General features: G+C 41.2%; 1 protein-coding gene across 8 annotated transcripts in view; it reads right to left on the bottom strand.

Moving 5' to 3' along the window:
• The window catches only part of GHR (growth hormone receptor), a 311,580-nt gene extending 297,602 nt beyond the window's left edge, over window positions 1-13,978 (bottom strand). For 3 of the 8 annotated variants that reach the window (XM_012528225.4, XM_071207953.1, XM_071207951.1), the window contains exon 1: window positions 13,482-13,690. Coding sequence is in view for 2 of the 8 variants with exons in the window: in XM_004448217.5 (XP_004448274.1) it covers window positions 12,750-12,762 (13 nt within the window). In the remaining 6 variants the exon portion in view is untranslated. Of the gene's footprint in view, window positions 1-12,408; window positions 12,428-12,749; window positions 13,320-13,481 lie in introns of those variants that run through there. The other 5 variants (XM_004448217.5, XM_004448219.5, XM_058308500.2 and 2 more) reach the window with 4 other exon arrangements.
• Between the last annotated feature and the right edge of the window lie 7,904 nt (window positions 13,979-21,882).

The raw sequence follows: 21,882 nt of genomic DNA, 5'->3' as shown, positions 1-21,882 counted from the left end.
GGTCAATGTATACAAATATCAACATATTAAAAAGATAACGGGTTTCACAAATGTTAATTAAGCTTAGAAAATAACCCACAAAATCAATGCTGACATTTAATTCAGCTTGATAAGAAATATGTCATGTGTCCAGGTCTTTTGTAGTTTGATAATACAGAATTTTCCAAGATTGCATCATTAGCACAAAGACACCAAGGAGAAGGGTTGGGTAAGTGGAAAAGAATGGGGGATAACTGAGTATAGTATTAAAATGTTGGTTCTGAAGGCTGAAGAGCACGTGCTTTAATCTCAATTTAATCTCTTACTAGCTGGGAATCCCTGGGCAAGTAAATTACCTTCCCAGAATCTATGTGTCTAAGGTACTAAAGGCTAAGAGCCTTTCAGAGTTAGCAAGTTAAAGTGCAATATGCACATACAAAGCATATGCACAGCATTTCGATTCAATGCAATGTGGTATTCCAAATTGAACCCAGGAACAGGAAAAGGATATTAATGGGAAAATTGGTGAAATCCAAATACAGCCTGTAGTTACTTAATAGTCATGTACTAATGTTAGTTTTGACAAATACACCATGGTTATGTTAGATTGTTAACATTAGGGAGAACTGGGTGAAGGAGATATGGAACCTCTCTGTACTATCTTTGCAACTTTTCTATAAATCTGAAATTATTCCAAAATGAAACATTTATTTTTAAAAATCATAATGTATTATCCAATTCAAGTTGCCTGCCTCTTCCCTCCCCATATCCTCTCAGCCCTACCACTGCGCATTGTCGGATTTCTAACTTCTAATACCTACATTTCTTTGTTTGAAGGTTTTCAGCACCTGGAGGTTATTTTGCCCTGACCAGGTTAATGCCCAGTAAATTAATGACTGAAGGAAGTTGGCTGGTAAATATTCACGCTCTTTCAACCCTGGGTGAGATAACTCTCAGATGTGTGTTTTACACCAGCTTCCAGTCTCTCCAGAAGAATTAACCTCCAATTGCTTAAAAGAGACCATTTATTGTCTCTTTTCCCTTCCTTATTTCACACCCCGCTCTCCTAAATGTGTTCCTGTCACTTCCCAAATAAATTCCTCTTACCTGATTCCTTGTCTCAGGGTCTGCTCTGGGGGAACCTAAACCAAGACATTGCTGCTATCAGCATATTTGCTGGTGGTGTTGTGGAAGCAGAGAGATTCAATATTCGTGTATGGAAGGCCAGGACTCAGGAAACTTTTTGAGAAGGAAAATTTATTAATGACTGGCCAGGCACAGCGAACTCTAGTCCAAAAGCTGAGCCCTGAATAGGATTTTTGGGTCCCTTTTATGAGTGGGTAGTCAAATGGTGCTTTGTTTGAGTACCAGATAAGCTTGAATTAATACATATCCCCATATTCCAGGTAAGCTTGAATTAATATATTTAGTTCGCATCCTCCCTTAATATTCAAAGTCTATAGAGCCTATATCACTTAATTGGCTTCCCCTGAACTAGGCAGACTGGAGTGGTTGGCATGGTTACGAAAGGCAGGGCTGCAGTTCTATTGTTTGCATGCACACATGGCTTATGCTGGAATTTTAAGTTTTAGCAAGCTTACACACCCAGCCCAGGTTATTCGTGAAGAAACACACAGCCTCCCTACATAGCCATATCAATGGCAGGAAGGGGCTACTGAATAAATCTGTTTAAAGCACTTTTCAGGGAGATAGTAATAACTGTCCAGGGTTAACTCTGGTCTCTGGAAAGTGCTTTTCATCATTCCATACCATAGTAAAATCTCACTAAAATGAGCCTAAACACACTAGGAATTGACACATGAAAGCCACACATTTTCAAGCATGTGGAAGGGATATATACATGTTTGGAAGAATGCCAACAAAAACCCCAATATCTACTAAAATGCATTAATTCATTCATTCAGCCAAAAACTATTGAGCATTTTTCATGATATGGAGTGAAACAGACAGAAAAGGGCCCTACTATCATGAAGCTTACATTTTTGTGGCTGGAGATGGGCAAAAAAAAACCAGGAAAATTAATAAACAAGATAATACTGGATCCCCACACTTCCCGTGCCGCTGACGACAACAGAAGCGGACAAAGAAACAAGACGCAGCAAAAAGACACAGAAAACAGACAACCGGGGGAGGGGAGGGGAATTAAATAAATGAAAAATAAATCTTAAAAAAAAAAAAAAAAAAGATAATACTGGATCATAATAAGTGCTGTGAAGAAAATAAAGCAGGGTCATATGATAGCATGCCTGACCTGATTGGGTGAAGGTTACTATAGATAGGGGTCAGAGAAGTCCTTTCTAAGAAGGTGATACGTGAACTGAGGTCTGAATGACAAGAGAGAGAGCCAGTTTTGCACAGATATACAAACACTGAGTTAATTTTGTTGAAATAGTCCTCCTCCATCATGTCACATACATACCTGTTGTAAACAAATACAAAGTCAGGACTGCAGAGAATAATGTCCTCTCATACAGTGTTATTTCTGTATCCATAAAGTATAACCATGTAGTTATTAAAACAGGATACTTAGTTGTTAGATATGAATTCCAAAGTACTTACATTTACAAATGAAACAACAGGATGTTGAGGGATTTGCTTTAAAATACAGAGTACATAAGGGCTCAAAATAGTACCTCTTTGTGTATGCTTGAAATTTTTCCAAAATCAAAAAAATTTTAAATATATATATATTTGAAAGACAAAGAAGTCCCAAGTTTCTAGGGATTACACCTCACCGAATTTTCACAGCAATATTAGGAGCTCAAGCAGGAATGGTGGCCAGTAGAATCATAAAGATGTAAGAAAAGTTTAAGACTTTGAAATGAGCAGAAACGATTACCGGATAATTGTTTGAGCCTTTGTCTTTGACTAGGCTATTTAGTGTAGTGTTAGAAGTTATTTAGTATTTAGCGTAGTGTTAGAAGTTAACTTGTCCAAATGAGCCCTGAAAATAAGTCTTGTCTGTACAAATGCAAATCGGTGGTGACCAGGGAAATGCAATGGATTATTGCCCTGTGGAAAGACCAGTTTTTGCAAATTTGATTCAACATTACTTTACTGCAAGTACATTTATGGTTATTTGAAACCCTTTGAGATAGGTAAAACATCTTTTCAGGTGTAAAAATTAAAATCTGTTATTATTTTACAGCTGTTCATTTTATATTTTCATGGGAGTGATAATTTTGCCTTTAGAGAGAATTAACCTCTAACCAAGACAAGCAATTTTTAAATGTTCCAATAATGGGAAAATGTGCACCTATGTGTCAGTCTGCATATTTCTTCAAAGTCAAGAGCTAAAACACTCTGAGGTTTTTTGGTTCCCATACTTTTCAGCAGACCATTACAGGCTAGTCTTTAACCCAGAAAGGTCTTTCACCACAAGCCCCTCTACCCCAGCTGGTCAACTTTTGGTTATCTTTTTTTTTTTTTTTAAGATTTATTGTATTTATTTCTCTCCCCTTTCCCCCTGTCCCAGTTGTCTGTTCTCTGTGTCCATTTGCTGTGTGTTCTTCTTTTTGTCCACTTCTGTTGTTGTCAGCGGCACGGGAATCTGTGTTTCTTTTTGTTGCGTCATCTTGCTGCATCAACTCTCCGTGTGCCATTCCTGGGCAGGCTGCACTTTCTTTTGCACTGGGCTGCTCTCCTTACAGGACACACTCCTTGCGCGTGGGGCTCCCCTATGTGGAGGACGCCCCTGCGTGGCACGGCACTCCTTGCGCACATCAGCACTGTGCATGGACCAGCTCCACATGGGTCAAGGAGGCCCAGGGTTTGAACCGCGAACCTCCCATGTGGTAGACGGAGGCCCTATCCACTGGGCCACATCCACTTCCCTGGTTGTCTCTTAACTTGCCTAAAAGATCACCTTGTCTAAGGACAATCTCCCACCACTGGCAGATAGAAACTTCTCTGAGAAACATCTATATCTAGAAATGGCTCTTAGTATTGACTTTAAAATTCAAATTTCATAAGCCACCAATATTCATCTGGATATATCTTTCATTTCTGCTGTATCGATCCCCAAGCTCAGCAACAGTCTAGGCAAATTGACAGGTCACAAAAAACTAATCTCCATCAAGCAGTACTGCTCTGAAGGAGGGAAATTTCAATAGTTCAAACCAACAAACACTTGAGAGACTCAATGAAGCCCTCATGGTGGTTGACTGGGGAAAGACTAAGGGAAAAAAATACAGCAATTTCTATCTAGTAGATTTTTTTATGAGTAAGGGTTTTTTTTAAGTCTTCTTAGTCAAGAGTTTCCAAAAAGTATACTAGGAGGAATTACCTCTTTCTGCAGTATCCAGTACGTGCCAGACATGGTTGTGACTCATTTAAACTACAACAGCCTTGTGAAGGAACAAGCACCACCTCCACATTGCAGATAAAACTCAGAGTTTAACTTTCTGAGAGTCACAAAGGTCACACAATGGTAGGACTGGAGTCATACCCAGCCAGACAAGCCAAATCTGTCTGATTCCAAAGTCTGCTCCATGCCTGTTCCATGATGCCAAGATATCTGTATACTTTCACAGTAGTTGGCACTTCAAAGACAATCTACCAACACTAATTCACAGGCAAATCTGTGTGTGTTCCCAAGAGGAAGATCTGCTGGTCAAGTATCATTTGTTTCAGTTCAAAATCTATCCATTCAAATAGTTAACATAGCAAACTGTCACCCTCACATATGAATGGCAGAGAAACACTCGCTATTTTATTGTTATAATAACCCATGTTTTGGGAGAGAACATAGTAGAACTGAAAGAGTCCTTGAAAGAAACCTGGAAGAACTGGGTTACAAATCTGTCACTGCTCCTGAGGAGTTTAATCCTAGAACAGTTTTGTCACTTCTTAGGGACTCCCATGTTCTTAGCCACAAATAAAATGAGAATGTTATACTCAAAATTTTTCAATAAGAATTTACTAGCATCTAGGGTAGTATAATTCTTCCTGGCATAAGGTTGCCCCTGGTATTACAGATATTTAGCATCCCTGACCCTGGCTCTCTGAAGCCTGTAAGTTTCCAGTGATTGTGACAAACATATTTCCAAACAGCCCTAGGCACCACCTAGCAGGAAGGTAGTGCCTTGATTTAGAATCACTGGAGGTCTCTGAGGCCCTATGAGCTTATTTCTAGAACTACAGAAAAACCACATATAGAGATATGACAGTGTAAGCATTTGATGAGGTAGCAGGAGTGGAGTGGGGAATTCCAGGTCTAATCTTTGGTAGGGCCTATTCAAGATCATATTCTTGAAAGGAAATCATACTCTCAGTATCTTTAATAGGCCTCTTAGAATACTGTGAAAAGAAAGAATTTTAAAATCGAATTTATATAATGTCCAGAAGAGGGAAGCAAGCTGCAGCACGCTGCAGCAGCTGCCACCCACCAGCAAGCATGAGGCTCATGGTGGCCACCCCAGTTCTCTATACAAGGGACACAAGGGATAGGCCTATATGCAGCATCCATAGTGACCAATGTGTAACAAACCCAAAGCCCGGTGCACCCTGACTGCTCTCCTATTACTAATAACCCCAGGGAGCTCAAGAAATATCTCTAGGTCCTTGTTTCCCAACCTTCTTTTATGGAACATCTCCAACTCTTTCTGTCTATCAAAAAAAAAAAAAAAAAAAAATTTACCATATTTTTAGGCCTGGCCCAGGAGCCAGTTTGCCTATAGGACTCCCCCCAAATATTTCAGCCCAAGCAATCTCCCTTCTCTCTAAATAAATGTAGAATATATAGTCAATAATAGCATGTTTCATTAAATTGTAGAGTGTTGAACTGTTCCCTAATTGCAAAATTACCGATCCACATTATTATTCTTGCCTTCCCAGCTTGAATTCTAGGTACCAAATCCAGAGGTCATGTCTTAGGCCACTTTTATATTCCCCAGAGTAACTTGCACATACCTGGCAACACAGTAAACAGCTTGATAAATACATTTGATGCCTTTGATTTTTTATGGTGATACCCAAAATACCACTAGCTTGGCCAAACTGACATCCTATAGTCTAATAAACTTTTTATTTATTCAGCATCTTTTCCCAAGTACTCTTCTAAGTACTTTTCAGATGACACAATGAATCCTCACACATCCTATGTGTAATGTAAGGAATAAATAAGAACACTAAATTTGATGGACAAAAAAGAAAAAATTAAAATCTCTTGTTCCATGATGAAGGGAACACCAAGAGTTGGCATGCCTTGATAAAAATTAGAACATGCCTCCATCTTGCCTCAAATATTAAAATCTTCTAAACATTCCCAAGTCCATGAAGAAGAAATTGAGTGATTCAGTTAGGGTGCTATCATGAACCTAAGGAGAAGAATATCCAATGTGCATTATAAACGTAGATATTAGTTACTACCTGACCCCAGTCATATCCCTATGCCCCCAATTCCAGAACTACTTCTTGCTAACACTTTAATGTTCTATGTTTTACCACATAGGAAAGCCATCAATAAAAACATTTATTGAATACTTATTCTGTAAGAAGCAAAGCATTGTTTTGCTGATGTCTCTAAAGATGCTGCAGTGGCTGCTAAGAGGAAAGAAACAATTCTTCTTCATCCTTGCACCTCTTTCTTTTATCTTTCAGAATTGCTAGCTATAAAAATAGTGCCTTTCCTTCCTGCATCTTCATCTTGCCCAGGGATTCTGGTATATTCCTCTACCCCTAGAAGAAAAAGTCACTGTAGAAGCTCTGTGTTCAATGCTGGATTTTCACAATTTATCTTTTGCATATGCTTTACCAGCCTATTCTTCACTTTGCTTTACCAAATGGAGGTTTTCTGGTATAACAATCACATAGCTTAAAGGTGCCCAGTGAAGCAGGGGATGGGTAAATTAGGATCATACACCACTTGTGGTGACTAGGGGCAAAGTCTGTTTCAGTGACCAATGGAAATCAAAATTGGAAGTCTGGCTGAAGTTTTTCACTACACATTATAAAACTCAGATGAGCTATTTATTGCATCAGTTAGACACCTCTTATATCAAATAAGAATGGGGAGAGAACTATTCTTGACTTTTGCTTTGTAATGGTAACACTGGACTTCTTTTTGACATGGCAACTCAGATTGAAAGGTGTATATAATACTTATTATTTTAAATTACATTTTTTAAGAAAAAAAACAAAAGTTTTTCTTTTGACCCATGACCTTATCTGTTCTATATATACCAAAGTAACAGAGGAATTTTTAAATTGTAGGCTACTTAAAATGTTTCAATTTATAATCCTACTGAGGAATCAACCAAGGAGTACCTGATTAGCAAAATTAATAATACTAATCTTTAGTAAAAGCATTAGTACAGCCCAGAAATTTCTGACAAAAATCAGTGCTTTCTTATTAATCATTATTATACAAAATTATTGTCTGACCTAAGGATTAATTTGCCTATATTGACAGGTAGTAAGAAGTACTAAAGAAGAAATTGAGAACAGCAATGACCCTCTCTGCCATTCTTTCTTTTAAGAGTCTGGTGCTTTTTTTTTTTTTTAAAGACTTATTTTTATTTATTTAATTCCCCTCCCCTGGTTGTCTGTTTTCTGTGTCTTTTTGCTGCGTCTTGTTTCTTTGTCCGCTTCTGTTGTCGTCAGCGGCACAGGAAGTGTGGGCGGCGCCATTCCTCGGCGGGCTGCTCCCTCCTTCCTGCTGGGCAGCTCTCCTTATGGGTGCACTCCTTGCGCGTGGGGCTCCCCTACGCGGGGGACACCCCTGTGGGGCACGGCACTCCTTGCGCGCACCAGCACTGCGCATGGGCCAGCTCCACACGGGTCAAGGAGGCCCGGGGCTTGAACCGCGGGCCTCCCATGTGGTAGACGGACGCCCTAACCACTGGGCCAAAGTCCGTTTCCCAGAGTCTGGTGCTTAACATGGAATTTTCTTTAACTCAAATTGAAAAAAAAAAAAGCTACTTCAGAAAGACATTCTACATCAGGTTGTGATGAGTTTTTATTGTTTTAGAATGGAAGCACAATGGTGATAATTCTTGCTTATCAGTTTTATTTCATTGATAAAAAATTAATGGTGAGGAAATAAAATAGGCCAACACTATTTCTTGACACTTTTATAAAATTTTTGTATATTATTCAATAAGTGATATGTCTTCGCTTAACTGTCCAAAGCATTCCGTGTTAAGCCAACTAACATTCCTCCTACACCTGCTGTTCTTGAGGAACCTACACATAGCAAAGAAGACAGATGCATAGAAAGCCAACCATAAAACTAAAAATGAATGAAATTGGTATTCTCAGAGAGGTTGAAGCGAACTGCCAAAGGAACCAAGAGAAGAGAGAAATTCAATCATTAAATAGACTCAAATCATAGCCCAGAAAAGAGGCATATGAAATCATTTACTCCTGGGTTTTTTGTTTGGCTGTTTTTTCTGGTTTTGTTTTTACATACAAGAAATATGATGCCCAGAAAGGTTAGATAATTTGCAAAAGATTTACAAAACCCATTTGCGTCAGAGTTACTAAATAGCAAATGTCTAACGTGGTAGGCTGTCCACCATAGCAAAACACATAAAAGTACTTTTTTAATTTGCAAAATAGTTTGGTGTTCCAGTGTGGAATGAGGGCTTTATCAGAATATTTTTCACCACTTGTGCTGGGTGAGCTGCTTTCCTCCTTTTTACTTATTTAGTTACTTTTACTTTTTACTTTCCCTCTTTTTACTTAGAAGCCCAGCCTGCTAGAGACTTTTTTTATCTTTAAACAAATTCACAACTTGGGATCTAAGTTTCCTGGTGCCAAATTTACTATGATTTCCTACTATGCCATCCTAACCTGGGGGTTATTTTATCAAAGTAGAACTTTAGCGGGGAAATTCAATGTCCAAGTACTTGCCAACAGATGTACTGTGATTTTTTTTTTTTTTTACTTTCTCCCTTAATATGAAAACAGAATAAAGCAATGAAACAAATATAAATGGAGATCAAAATGCAAGGGGAGTCCCACTGCACACACACATATACCCAAAGAGGGAGGGGAAGCACGGGGAATTTCACCTAAGAACACAAGACTGTCACTGGTCCCTTGTCTCGACAGGTCTGTCCACAAAGTAGGGTCTTCTGACAGGCCCAGTTGTCAGTTAAGTTTCTGTCCCACCTCTCTCTAAGCTAAGAGAAATGGAGATTTCTTTCACACTTGCTGAAAAAGCAGCAAGTTATCATCATCAACCATAAACATTTCTTACAGGAAGACACTGTTGTGGCAGATTCTCACGGGGGGGGGGGGGGGGGGGGGGGCAGGGGGAAAGCATAATTTAGTTGGGAAAATCCAGCAGGTAACATAAAAGAGAAATTAATCTTACTAGATAGGTTCCCAATAAGCTGTACTGGTCATAAATGCTAAAACATTGGGAGTCAGTACTCTAGCCCTGGGATGTAGGCACTGTCATTTTCCCAGGGGAGAAACATGAGTCACAGCAGGGTTAAACTATAAATAGGTGGTAAAGCTAGAATTCAAACTGAGGTCCCAGTGGCCCCAAAGTGCATGCCTTTGAACCATACCTCCTCCTATGTACAAGTCAGGTTGGCATCATTCCTCCAAGAATGTTGGGACTTGATAAGTGAGGAGCAACAGATCCATTGTCTGACTGGGATCTGGACACACAACAGGAAATAGGGGTCTCAGTTCATATGGAAGTCAAGATATACCTGTTTTTTCAGGCATGAGCACTTTAGACTTCCTTGCAGCATTAGCAAACCATTTACCTTCTGAGAAAGAATAGGTTGTTGATTTAGTCATATCCTGTGTGTACATCTTAAATCCCAGTTGCCCAAGGAAGTGTTACTGTCTGAAGCACTGTCATCTCATTTAGGGCCAAATGACATATGCTCTCAGTGTTGGACAGAACAAGCTTTCAATAAATGTCTGTTGACTGCTAATACTGACTTGTACTCACAGAAGTAGATAGAGTGAGGTCTGTGAAGAGAATATCTCATGGTTACTACCTGCCTATAATATGCAGCTTTAATTTGCTGGTCTTCAGAACATTCTACATCTGGTATATTTATTTTTGGTAGGTATTTCTTGATAAAGAGAAATTAAGGAGCTCTCTGTATCACATGTAGAATTCTCTATACCTTCACAGTATTACACTTTCTGTAGGTTTATAGAAAGCTCAGGAATGAAAAAATATTTTGATGATGTCATATTGTTTGGATTATGGGTGATTAAAGATCTGAAAACAACAAATTACCTTGTTACAGGTTTGAAATTAGTCAACATGTAATGAAATGGCTATAAAAGCACACAAATATTAAGCTGCTTTAACAGATATAGAAAGTCCAGAACTAAGGATTCCAAGTCTGTGTTTTAGACAACACACATTAGGAGCAATGGCAAGAACATGGAACTTCAGGCATGAAGGTCAGGGTAGAGAAAGGTCGGACCCCACAGTGGGTGAGGAAAAGTTGCAAGAATAGGCAAAAAGAATTCAGAAAGAAGGAACTTCAAACACAGCACTTAAAGGGAAGCAATTAGATTCACTATGTGTAGCTCCAGAGAATGAAGGCTAGATAAGTGGGTAGAAGAAAAACCATGATTCAGTGCAAGGCAGAACTTGGTAAAAATGAAAGCCTCCTAGAATGGACTGATGAGCAAGAAAATGAGATTTGCACGTGATTATTTCCAAAAGGAGGCTACTAGCTCATTTATAGGGATATTGAAGTGGAGGCCCATGCACCAGATAGCTACTTCTACATTCCTTATCATCCTAAGCAACCATTCTATTGGGTACATTATTTACATTATATCTATGTCAGGTTGGGACAAAAATCACTTGCCAAAAAGATATCCTGTCTTGCCTTCTTTATCCAATTTGCCAAGGGCTGATCCCAGTCTTAATAAATTTCAGTTATTATCGAGTCAAGATTCAGAAGGTTATCTGAATCTTGAATTGATATGGCAATGATTTAATAATATGCACATTATTTAAATCATTACCATAAAGATTATAGGCTTTTTTAAGTAGAAAAAGTGCTGGTTTGTGTGGATACATGTGATGCACTAAGAAATAGAAAGTCTTTCATTACTGACTTCTTTTTTTAATATTTTCAAAGTTCTTTAAAAGCAAACCAATTCTCCATAAAATGCAATTGTGCAATTAACAGTATAATAACAGGGGAGCTTAATCTCCAGGTTAGCATATTTAAAAACTATGATCCACGCTTTTTTTCCTAAACTAAACAATTTGCTGCTCCACTTTCTCACTGTATCACTCAGACTTATCTTTACATTAACAATGCTTACCAGCAGATAGCCAAAGAGGCTCGCCAAGTTGGACCAACTTCAAGATTTGTTTCCATGCTAGGGTGCTTCATACACTTGGCAGGAGCAGGCTGCAACTGTAGCTCCATTTATTACATTATGTTATAAACATTATGTCCTGAGTCGACAGGATACTCAACGCGACAGTCCCATAGGTTACCAGGCACCATAAACATCTGTTAACACAGGCACCAGGGATAGTGGAGAGATGGTCTCTAGACGGATGGCCACTTTAACCACTTTAAAGTGGTTTATGATGTGGAGTCTCCTGTTTTAAAACTAATCATCAAAAGCACAGTCCCAAACTCTGGCTAGAAAAATATTTGCAAGGCAAAGTTATGTTCAGTTTGGGGAAAAAAATGCACTTGTGTTGTCACTTTGACATGGTGTTTATAGACTTTCATTTCACACCTTTGCGCTTTATATGACGGCTTTCCATGCCATTCAGGAGACCAAATCTATAACTTCAGTGTGATGTATTTACTCCTAAAAAAAAGATGCATATGCACTTGCCAACTTTCCTAAGAACGGTATGAAGCAAAAAATTTCAAAGGGTGGGAGGAGGAGATGAGCGGATAAGACACGCTTTTCAGCTACAAATGTTTTCCAAAGGTCTCTGGACTAAAACACGTCCTTACAGCTTCATCCAAAGATCCATCTGAAGGGAAATCATACATAACTGTAGATCCCTTGAAATCTAATCTGGGAGCACTGAGCTTTGTTTTTCTCAAAAGGAAACAGAATCGTCCATCACAGAATAAATGGAACCAACAACTCTGACCACTAAATGGTTTTATTTCATTTCTGTCCAGCATTTTATTGCCGGAAATATTTCAATAGCTGTTAACCTCCAAGAGCACCTCAGAGAGAGATTTCTAGGGTGACCAGGTGGAAACTAGCTGGAAACACCAGTTGATCAGAGCAGAGAGCCCTGGCTGCCACAACATCCCAGGTCATACATCCCCTAGCACCCTCAAATGTCCTCTCCTGCAGTTCACCCGAGAGCTCCAGAAAACCCCACCTTTAGCCCCCAGGCCCTCGCAGGCAATGGTTTAATATTTTAAAGTCCACTGTACTAAATCCCATGCAAGAGCTTACGCGACTTCCCACTCTCTGGCCTCCCGTTACCTTTCCCAGTCCCGTCCGAGGTCTCCTGGCGGCACAAACTGGCAGGCGGTACTTCTGTGGACTCCTCCACCCCCCACCCCACCGCCCGCTACACACCCTACTGGCTCAGGCGGGATACGCCTCCTAGGCGCAGACACAACGCTCAAGTACACCCATTCCGCACACACGACGCGCCCAGGTTACCAACTCCCGCAGCCCGGCCCCAGCGGACTCCCCACCACCCATCCACTCACCCCTGAGGTTATATATAAAGCAGTCGCCCCAAAACAGACCTCTTCACGCACCCATAAGTGGGTACCCTGTCTGCACACCCTCAGCCCGCGGCCGGCTATCCCACTCACCCGCAGCCCGCATGCCTCGGGTAGTTCTGTCAAATCTTTCAGCTTGGTCGACTTCATAACCACGAGTATGTCCAGGGCTGGGGTCACTCAGCTCGCCACGATTTCCACCCAGCGCAGCTCGTGGGGACTGGTGGGGGTGGCTCTTCTCAGTGCGCGGCTGCAGCCCCTTCGGGGAGGAGCGCGCCGCGTCTACACGCTCAGCCCGACCTCCCTACTCCCTCCGGCCGCGCCTGCCCGGGACCTCTCCCCGCGCTGCCGCGGCAGCGCCAGCAGTTCCTGCTTCAGCCCCGCTGATGATGTCAAACAGAAATAATACTCGCAAAACTTTTACGATTTGAACCAACTGTCTTCGGTGAAGTCGCTCGACGCACCGCAAACGGCCGCGGCGCAGGCGCCCACGAAGTGTGGTTCTCCTGAAGCCCCCAATTCCTTGCCGCCCCCCGCCAACTTCCAGCCCCTCGCGCGGCTCTCTCTGTCTCACACACACTCACACGTCTACAATGTGGATCGGGTTACAACATCCCACCAGCAGAAAACAACTTCACGAGGAGGAGGGGAAGCAGAGGCAACCCCCAGTGTCCCGGGGGAGCGGGGAAACTGTGTCGATACATAAGACAGATCCTCAGCTCCATAAACAACTGGCGCCGCAGAGCCCACCCGCTAGCCACCCTGCAAAACAGGGGACAAAATAAGAGTCCCAGTCGAGCGACCCCCCCCCCCCCCCCCCAGTACCTCCGAGCCTTGTCTGCGGAGAGAGCGCGGGTTCGCGTCCGTGCGGGGCCCGATGGCGCGAGGAGCTCTGGGCCACACGACCCCAGCCCGGGGTCCCCGCCGCTGCCCGGGCTCAGCAGCCGCCGCGGCCGCCGCCACCGCCGCCGCCGCTGCAGCCGCAGCCGCTCCCTAGACCGCCTTCCCTTCCCATGGCTGCGCCCTGCTTGGCAGCTCGCAGGCTGTCAGGCTTGGGGAGGGGGGAGGAGGCGGGGTGAAACTGGTAGGGAGGATGGGAGAGGAGGGGTGGGAAGCGGCGGCCGCCGTTCCCCGGGGGTCACGCCGGGCGGCGCTCGCCGCCCTCAGAGCCGGAGCTGCCGGCGCGAGGGAAGCTCCCGGGGCGGCTGGTGCTAGACCCGCTGCGGGGGCGCCGAGCGCCGCCGCGGCCGCGCATTCCGAGAAGCTGGGATGAAGCTTTCCTCGGCCAGGACTTGGAGTTGGTGCGTGTCCCTCTCCTCTGGGCTGCGCGGCTCCTCCTAGAGGAAAATATTGGTAGTTGCGGAGCCCTTCCTTACTTTCCGCCCACCCCTATTCCCAAAATGAAGATAGGACCCTAGAAGAGCTTAAGTGCCCTCAGCAGACTCTAAGGATCGCTTACAGAAAAGTTAGCTATTGCGGGAATGGGCAGAAAATACAGGAAGATTGCTTGGAAAGCACAACCAAACATCGTCTCTCCACCTGCAACCAATCTCCAAACTCCTGCGCAATGGGGCACAGTAAAAAGATAATTAAAACTACGAAGGACCTTATTTTAGAGATTAGAAAATGGACACAGAAAGATGAAGGGATTTACTAAGGACACACGGCATGTCAGCAGAGGGGTATGTCCAGAAGCCAGAGCACAGGGCTGCACCGAGTCCAGACACAGGCCCAAGCTGTGTACCTAAGGCAGACTTTTTAAATGTCCTGCCTCGGCTTAGTTCATCTCTCTCAGGGGGCTTGAGCCTATTGTGCTGATGGGAAAAGAAAGTGAAACAAGAAATGGCCAGAGTATTTAGGAAATTGAATATCGTGGTGCTTGACTATGTCATTTCTGTAACCCCCTAGTCAACACCTGCTGATCTAAGCTGACGGTACAAAAGTCCAGCTTTAGGCTGTTTGAGATCTGAAGGAACAGTCAGTCAAGCTATCTTTTTACTATTTACTTTTTTTATGGACACCCAGTTCTTCATTTACCTATGTCTATACCAGCTTAAGCTTACGAAATACCTTTTTTTTTTTTTTTTACTGAGGTCCCAGACACAAAGCCAGAGATAAATGTCTAAAAACTTAAAGAATCCAAGTTTTTTAGCACTAGAATAAAAGATCCACAGGGCGCAGAGAGTACTGGACGTCGGGGCCAAAAACTATGAGGCTGCAGATGTCACATAAGACATCCCTCTTTTCAAAGGAATCAAATAAATGGAAAAACTGTTCCTTGCAGTCCTTTAGAGACTCGGCTGTGGCTCAACACCCCAATGAAAGGAGGAGGAAAGATTCTGGACCACAGCCCCACCCTGGAGGAAGCAGCAGAGTGGATATTGCTCTGTAACTGGTTATGTTCTATCTATAAGGAGACCCTTTTTTCCATAAGGTCCTCCGCTGTCCCCCTTGATTTCTAGGGATCCACACTTTACTGGAGCAGTTAAGGGTGTTTTCAGTGGCTGGGGCTTTTAAAGGGGGAGGTGCCCACACTTGGGAAAGTAAAAGATTAGGGGTACAGGCAAAACTCCTGCTGGTGGTCCAAGCTGGCTGGCAGGGCTGTCCCCACAGGGGTGGAGGACAGGCAGTCCTCACGTGTTGACTCCACTCGGGTCTGAGGTGACCTTCCAAGTTGGACCCTCAGACTTTGGCACCACCAACCTCCCTCTTTCTGTCCCTTCTGTGCCTTCTCATCCTTTGCCACTCTGCCTTCTCTCCCGGCCCAGAGAATCTTGATCAATCTGGGCGGTGCCTGAGGGGACTCATAAAATACTTCCTCAGTTCTATTGTTTCTACCCTGAGATGATAGCCATGCTTGAAAAACAAGAATTAACTTTTTTTTCTCTAGGGTGAGCTGCAGCCTCTATTCCATGAGGCATGAAAGTAGACTGCTAAGGCTGCTGCTCTGTTTGTTAGAAAAGGTTATCATGCACACGATTATTAGAAGAAAAACCCTGCTGTATGTAAAATATTGTGGAACCAGGTATCAACTTGTACCCCTAGTTAATGTACTTTACCTGAAGGGTGCCTTTCTAATTAAGCCCCGTGAATAAAGCTTCCTTGGTCTCCTATATGACCATGTATAGGTTGAGACTAATGTGAGTTTATTTATATTTTCTAAATTATGGAAGAAAATGTACCAGGTGTTGAGTATGCCAGAGCACTTTTACCTTATGAAAAGTGAAGTTTACATTACTCATACCTTCTCCTCTGCCTGAAATTTCTTACTTTTTTCCTCTTAGGGAAATCCTACTTAACCTTCAAGGTACAGTTCAATTGTTTACTTTCTATCTAAAGCTTTTCCTGATTTTTCCTAAAGGTGGGATTAATTAATGAATTATCCCTGCATTAGTGTCCTCAAAGGCCTTTATATCAATTTTTATTAAATATTGCCATTTTTGTTTATATATTTGTTTCCATCACTGATTATGAGCTCCCTAAGGGAGGAACTAAATATTCTTAATGTTTGTACCTGAGGTATTGAGGCAAGTGCCCAGCAAATGGTAAGGTGCCCAATAAATGTTTAATCATACTGAATGAAAAATTTTAGCTCCCAGATTTTATGGTAAGCCCAGATCATTCCACAGAGCTCCAGACTGCCAAGTGGACATCTTCACTGGGATGTTATGGTTGGTTGAATTATGTACCCCAATGAAAGATATGTTCTTAATCTTAATTAATGATCCTGGGAGTGAGAATATATTTGTAAATGGGACCTCTTGAAGATGCTGTTATTACTTAGGTATGGCCAGCTGGATCAGGATGGATCTTAATCCATATTATTGGAGAACTTTATTAGCAGAAGAATTTTGAACAGAGTCAAAGAAGGCCAGAGAAGGAAGCCGAAGTCAGCAGAAACTTGAGGAGCAAACACAAATACAGAGAGATCTCCATGTGATGGGTGGCTGAGATGCAAACCAAGGAATCCCAGGAATTGTGGCAAGCCAGCACCAGACAGCCACAGACTTTGCAGAGAAAGCATGGCCTTCCTTTCAAGATTTTGGATTTCTAACCTTCCAAACCATGAGCCAATAAATTCCTGTTGTTAAGCCAACTCATTGTGTGCTATTTGTCATAGCAGCTTGGAGCACTAAGGCAGATGGCTACAAAACAATCGCAAAGCCAGCATGTCTAAATCTGAATGAACTCTTGTTCTCCCTTTCCAACATCCTCCAATCACAGTTAATGAAATCTCCATTTCAGTAATTGGCAAAGTCCTCCCTCCTTGTTACTCAGGCCAGAAACCTCAAAATTATCCTTGACTCTTCTCTCTCAGAGTCCACATCCAGAATCTGTTCACTTCTCCACCCCTCCACAGCAACCACCTGGTCTGAACCACCACAACCTCTCACCTGGGTTATTGCAAGAGTCTCCCAACCTAATTGCTCTCCAGCTTCAACATCTCCCCAATCCCCCACATTTATTCTCAATTCAGCTGTCAGAGCGATTCTTTTAAAACTCAGTCATATCATGGCCTTCAGCTCAAAACCCTCCAGTGGTTCCCCATTTAAATCAGAGTAAATGTCAAAATGGCCCATGACGGCCTCCTTGATCTGTGTACCTCTGCCCTCCAACTTGTCTCCTATTTCCCTCCTCATCGCCTAATCACTCATGCTTCAAGCACACTGACGTGTTTGTTGTTTCTTAAATAGGCTAGCACACTCCTAACTTAGAGACTGCACACTGGATCTTCCCTCTGCCTGGAAAGCTCTTCCCCCAGATATCCATTTGCGTAGTTATTTCCTTATTTCCTTAAGTCCTGACTCAAATATTACCTTGTCAATGAATCCTATCTTGGCCAATCTATTTCACCCATTTAAAACCTAACTTTTTCTGATCCTATTGCACATCCCTACTATTGCTTGGCTAAAATTATAAACTATATTTCAAAAACAAGAGAAATAATTATAACATGATTCAGATTGCACATATTTGAGTGCAGATATCTAGGTTCAGATTGTATCTCCCCAAAACCACACAAAAATTTCATAGTATAAAATCCTCAGTCTACAGTTACCTGAAATTAGGGCTTGGATTTGTTTGCTCTATGATGCTATGAAGTGCCAAAGTATTTCCTAAAAACTAAAAAAGAGAGAGAGAGGGAGATGAAAACACCTTAAACAACATTTTGTAGCTGCCTGTTTTGTAACATTTGTAGTTGAAGAACATCAGACTGTCCTCAGGAGCCTTGGGGTCCTGTGTGGGTTCATCTATGACTTTGGGTGAGCTGGTTATTAATATCATTTATTAAAATAAGGGGGGTGATATCTGAATTCATTAAGCATGTAAAATAAATTATAATTGATATTTTTTGGAAAATTAATAAGATCCTGAAAAGATCAACTGGCTTATGAAAAGAAAATATAAAAACTTACTTTACAGGATTTTTTTTTAACACTGAATTCCCCACCATTGTGTTCTTCCATTCATTCCACAAATGTTGAAGTACTTGTACTTTGATAGAGTTTATTCTGTGAACTTGGGATGTATCAGGGAAAAAACAAAACTCATACATACACATGCACAAAGACGCTGCCCTTATGTGGCTTACATTCTATATAGGAGAGAGAGACAAGGTGTAATAAGCATAATAAGAAAATAAATCAGTTAAGTGCTGAATAAAGAAAAATATAGCAGGGTAAGGGGATCAGGAATGTCAGGTAATGAGCAAATGCTGGGAATTCCTTCCCTGCCCAGGACACAGTGTGTCATGGAATTGAACACATGATGTTTGCAAATGTGTTGAAAGAGTTCCTTGACCACACTTATCTCTCTATCCTAGGTTCCACTCTTAGCCTACCACTGCCATGGTTAAGAAGAGGGCAAGGGAATAATGAATAAACAAAAACAACTTAGTGAAGTATTTACTTTTGCTTTTCTACACTGAAAAGCAACAACAGAAAAGTTAATTCATCACCTGGAAATGCTTAGCCAAGACACATGAGGTGGTCCCAAAGCCAAAAATTAAAGCTTCAAATAACCATTTATTTCATGATTTTTAAACAAAATTAGGTATTTCAATTCTGAGCTCATAAAAACTAGGCAGATTAAATAAAATGGATTGCCTTGACTCTCTTTGCTCTATGGATTCACAACCAAGCACAGGAAAGCTCAACCTTCTAGAAAGGAATACAGTAAGATTTATCTCAAAGAGACCTTATGAATGCTTCCCCTTAAATTTTCTAAGCTTAGAAAATTTTTTAAAAAAGCATCTTTGAGATTATTTTGTCTATCCTTTCACCATATGCAAGAACCTATTTTTAAGAACATCTGATACATGTTCACCTTGCTTCTGTATGAATAAATAATTTAGTGACTCACTAACTACCTCGTTGGAAGCTCATTGCGTTTTGTTTAAAATATGTTAACTAGAATCTGCTATTCTTTCTACCTGGTTCTATCTCTGGACCTCAAAGAAAAAAATGGAAATTTAAAGTTCTTTTTTCATGAGATATGCTTTCACATATCTCTGCAAGTTACTTATTCTCCAGGCCAGGAATCCTCAGTTCTATTCACTATTTTTCAAGTAACACAGTTTCCAAATCCTAGATTATCTTGCCCCCTCCCCATCTTGGTATTTGCTGCAATTTTTCAAACTCACTCATAAACTGCTGTTCTTGGTTTCAAGTTCATTCCCATGATAATCACCACAGCAAAGAGAAGGGTCATGAGATTCAAGCAAGGTGCCCTGGAGTAAACGAAACAGCAGAATGTCTGGAGTTAGGTAGCTGTGGTGGGAGCTCCAGCTCCAATCCAATCTCGAGCTGGTCTTTCAGTCTGTATTCCAAAAAAGGAAATTCAGCAACCTCACAATGAAGGCATTTCTATCTCTTCTTTCCTTTTCCATTGCAATCCTCTCCTACTTCTTATCTTCACATCTTATTTTGTTCTATGCTTGTTCCCTCTTAATTCGTATGTTTTATATTTTTAAACTTTATTTTTAAAATTTAAGTTTATAGAAAAATCACATTCAAAATATAGGGATTCCCAAATATCCCCCCTCTCCTCCTCTCACATTTTCCCCTATTAATGTCATCTTTCATTACTGTGATCCATTTGTTACAATTGACGAACGAATACTGAGTATTGCTACTAACCAAGGTCTATAGTTTACATTACGATTTACACTTTACATCGTACAATTTTATAGGCAAAATGTACAATAGCCTGTATCCATCACTGCAATATCATGCAGAACATTCCAATGTCCCAAAAATATCTTATGTTATAACTATTATTTCCTCTCCCTCCCCTTAGAACCTCTGGTAACAATTATCTTTATATTAATGTTACAAGTTCTTCCATGATGACAAAAATAATATGTCTACTTTGTTCCATAGTTGCATTTCCCACTTAGGTTTGTTCATTCCTCAGTCTTGAGGTTTTTGGATGGGGATGTCCATTCTGATTCCATTTGAGAGGAGGCTTAGATCCCACGGGTCAGATGGACGGAACTGCCTTGCTTGTACTTGCAGAGACTCTCTGTTTTTTGGGATGCACATTGTTCCTTCTCAGTTTGTTAGTTGTCTTGGGCAAGTCCAGTAAACTGGAGAGTTAGTGTTGGCTGTAACTCTGCTATAATTCAGGGCTCAACTAACATGTGAAGAGACCAAAATTTAAGTCTCTGGCACATATATTTAATGGGTATAGAGCTAATTATAGGTTCAAAAAAAGGGGCAGAGGAACCATGTGTAGGGAAATTATAAATGAGCCAAAATCTGTTACAGTGGAGGAATAGGTTTTCATACATTCCAAGGTAAGGTCCACTGACAGGGTGCCAATTTCATGGGGTTGGATCTCTGCCTATAGTGTCTATATGTCTCTAGAGCCCTCAGGAGTACCCCTGCTTGAAGCTCTGTTTATTGTGGCAGCTAGTGAGGTCCTTCTGAGATGTCCATAAGCATAACCTCTGCCATTACCTCTGGAATGACCATCCAACTCAGTTTGAAATTTCTTAGCTATAAAAACTCTTTTGTAGTTAATATTTCCCCCTTTTGGTCAAGGTCTTTTTCCAAATACACCACTAGTTGGGGCTTGGTAATAATCCCTTGGTGCCAAGGAGGCCCATCCCAGGGAGTCATGTCCTATGCCAGAGGGAAGGCAGCGAGCTTGTATGCTGACTTTGGCTTAGAGAGAGGGACATTTGAGTAACAAAGATGTCTTCAGGAGGTAACTCTTAAGCAATAGATATAACCGGGCTAAGTTTCAACTTTACAAGGGTAAGATTCTTAGGTGAAAGCATTAATATTAAGGGTCTGGCATATTGGTCTGCCCTCTTTTACTAGGCACTGCCTATGTCATTCTTGCCATTCTATTAGTGAATTTAGCAGGACTCCCCAAAATGGGAATTTAATATTTTGTTGGTTATTGTGTGGGTCTTCACCCACTGAGATAATACCCCATGACCACATGAACCCATTCATATTCAATAGAGGCATACTCCAGGTGAACCCTTCCCCATACTTCCTCCCACCACTGACTCCCTGCACCAGTGATCATCCCATGTTACAGTTATAACTTTTCTGTAATCTAATACCTCCCCAAAAACAAAGCCAAAAAAACCTTTCTTGCATTGTGCCTTTCATCACCATAAGATATCTTTTATGTATGATTACAATTCCTCCTTTATGTTCCCCCAGTGTCTTTTTTTTTAATTTAATTTAATTTTCAAAATAAGTTTTAGGTTACAGGAAAGTCACATAAAAAATATAGGGGATTCCTATATACCTCACCCCTCCCACTCTCACATTTTCTCCTTTTAATAACATCTTACCTGAGTATGGTACATTAGTTACAACTGATAAACAAATATTGAGGCATTGCTACTAACCATGGTCAATAGTTGATATTATGGTTTTCACTTTGCACTGTACAATTTTATAGGTTTTGACAAAATGTATAATGGTCTGTATCCATCATTGTAAAATCATGCAGAAATAGGTGTTAATATAAAAGCAAAAAAGATTTCATGAGAAAGTGATCTGACCAGGTATAAAAAAGTTTCTTGTAGCAATGTTCCTTTATAGGAATTAGGTAGAATGTTTTCAAGTACTAAATGTCGTAGATTGAGTCATGTATCTCTCAAAAGTCATGTTCAAATTTAATCCACATTCCTGTGAAAGTGAACCTATTTGTAAAGAGGACCTTTTGAAGATGTTATTATTAATTAAGGTGTGGACACACT

Source organism: Dasypus novemcinctus, chromosome 2 (genome assembly GCF_030445035.2).
Source record: "Dasypus novemcinctus isolate mDasNov1 chromosome 2, mDasNov1.1.hap2, whole genome shotgun sequence".
In the NCBI taxonomy this organism is placed as follows: Eukaryota; Metazoa; Chordata; class Mammalia; order Cingulata; family Dasypodidae; genus Dasypus; species Dasypus novemcinctus.
The sequence above is the reverse complement of the archived record's forward strand: the minus strand, read 5'-3'. Positions and strand labels throughout refer to the sequence as shown.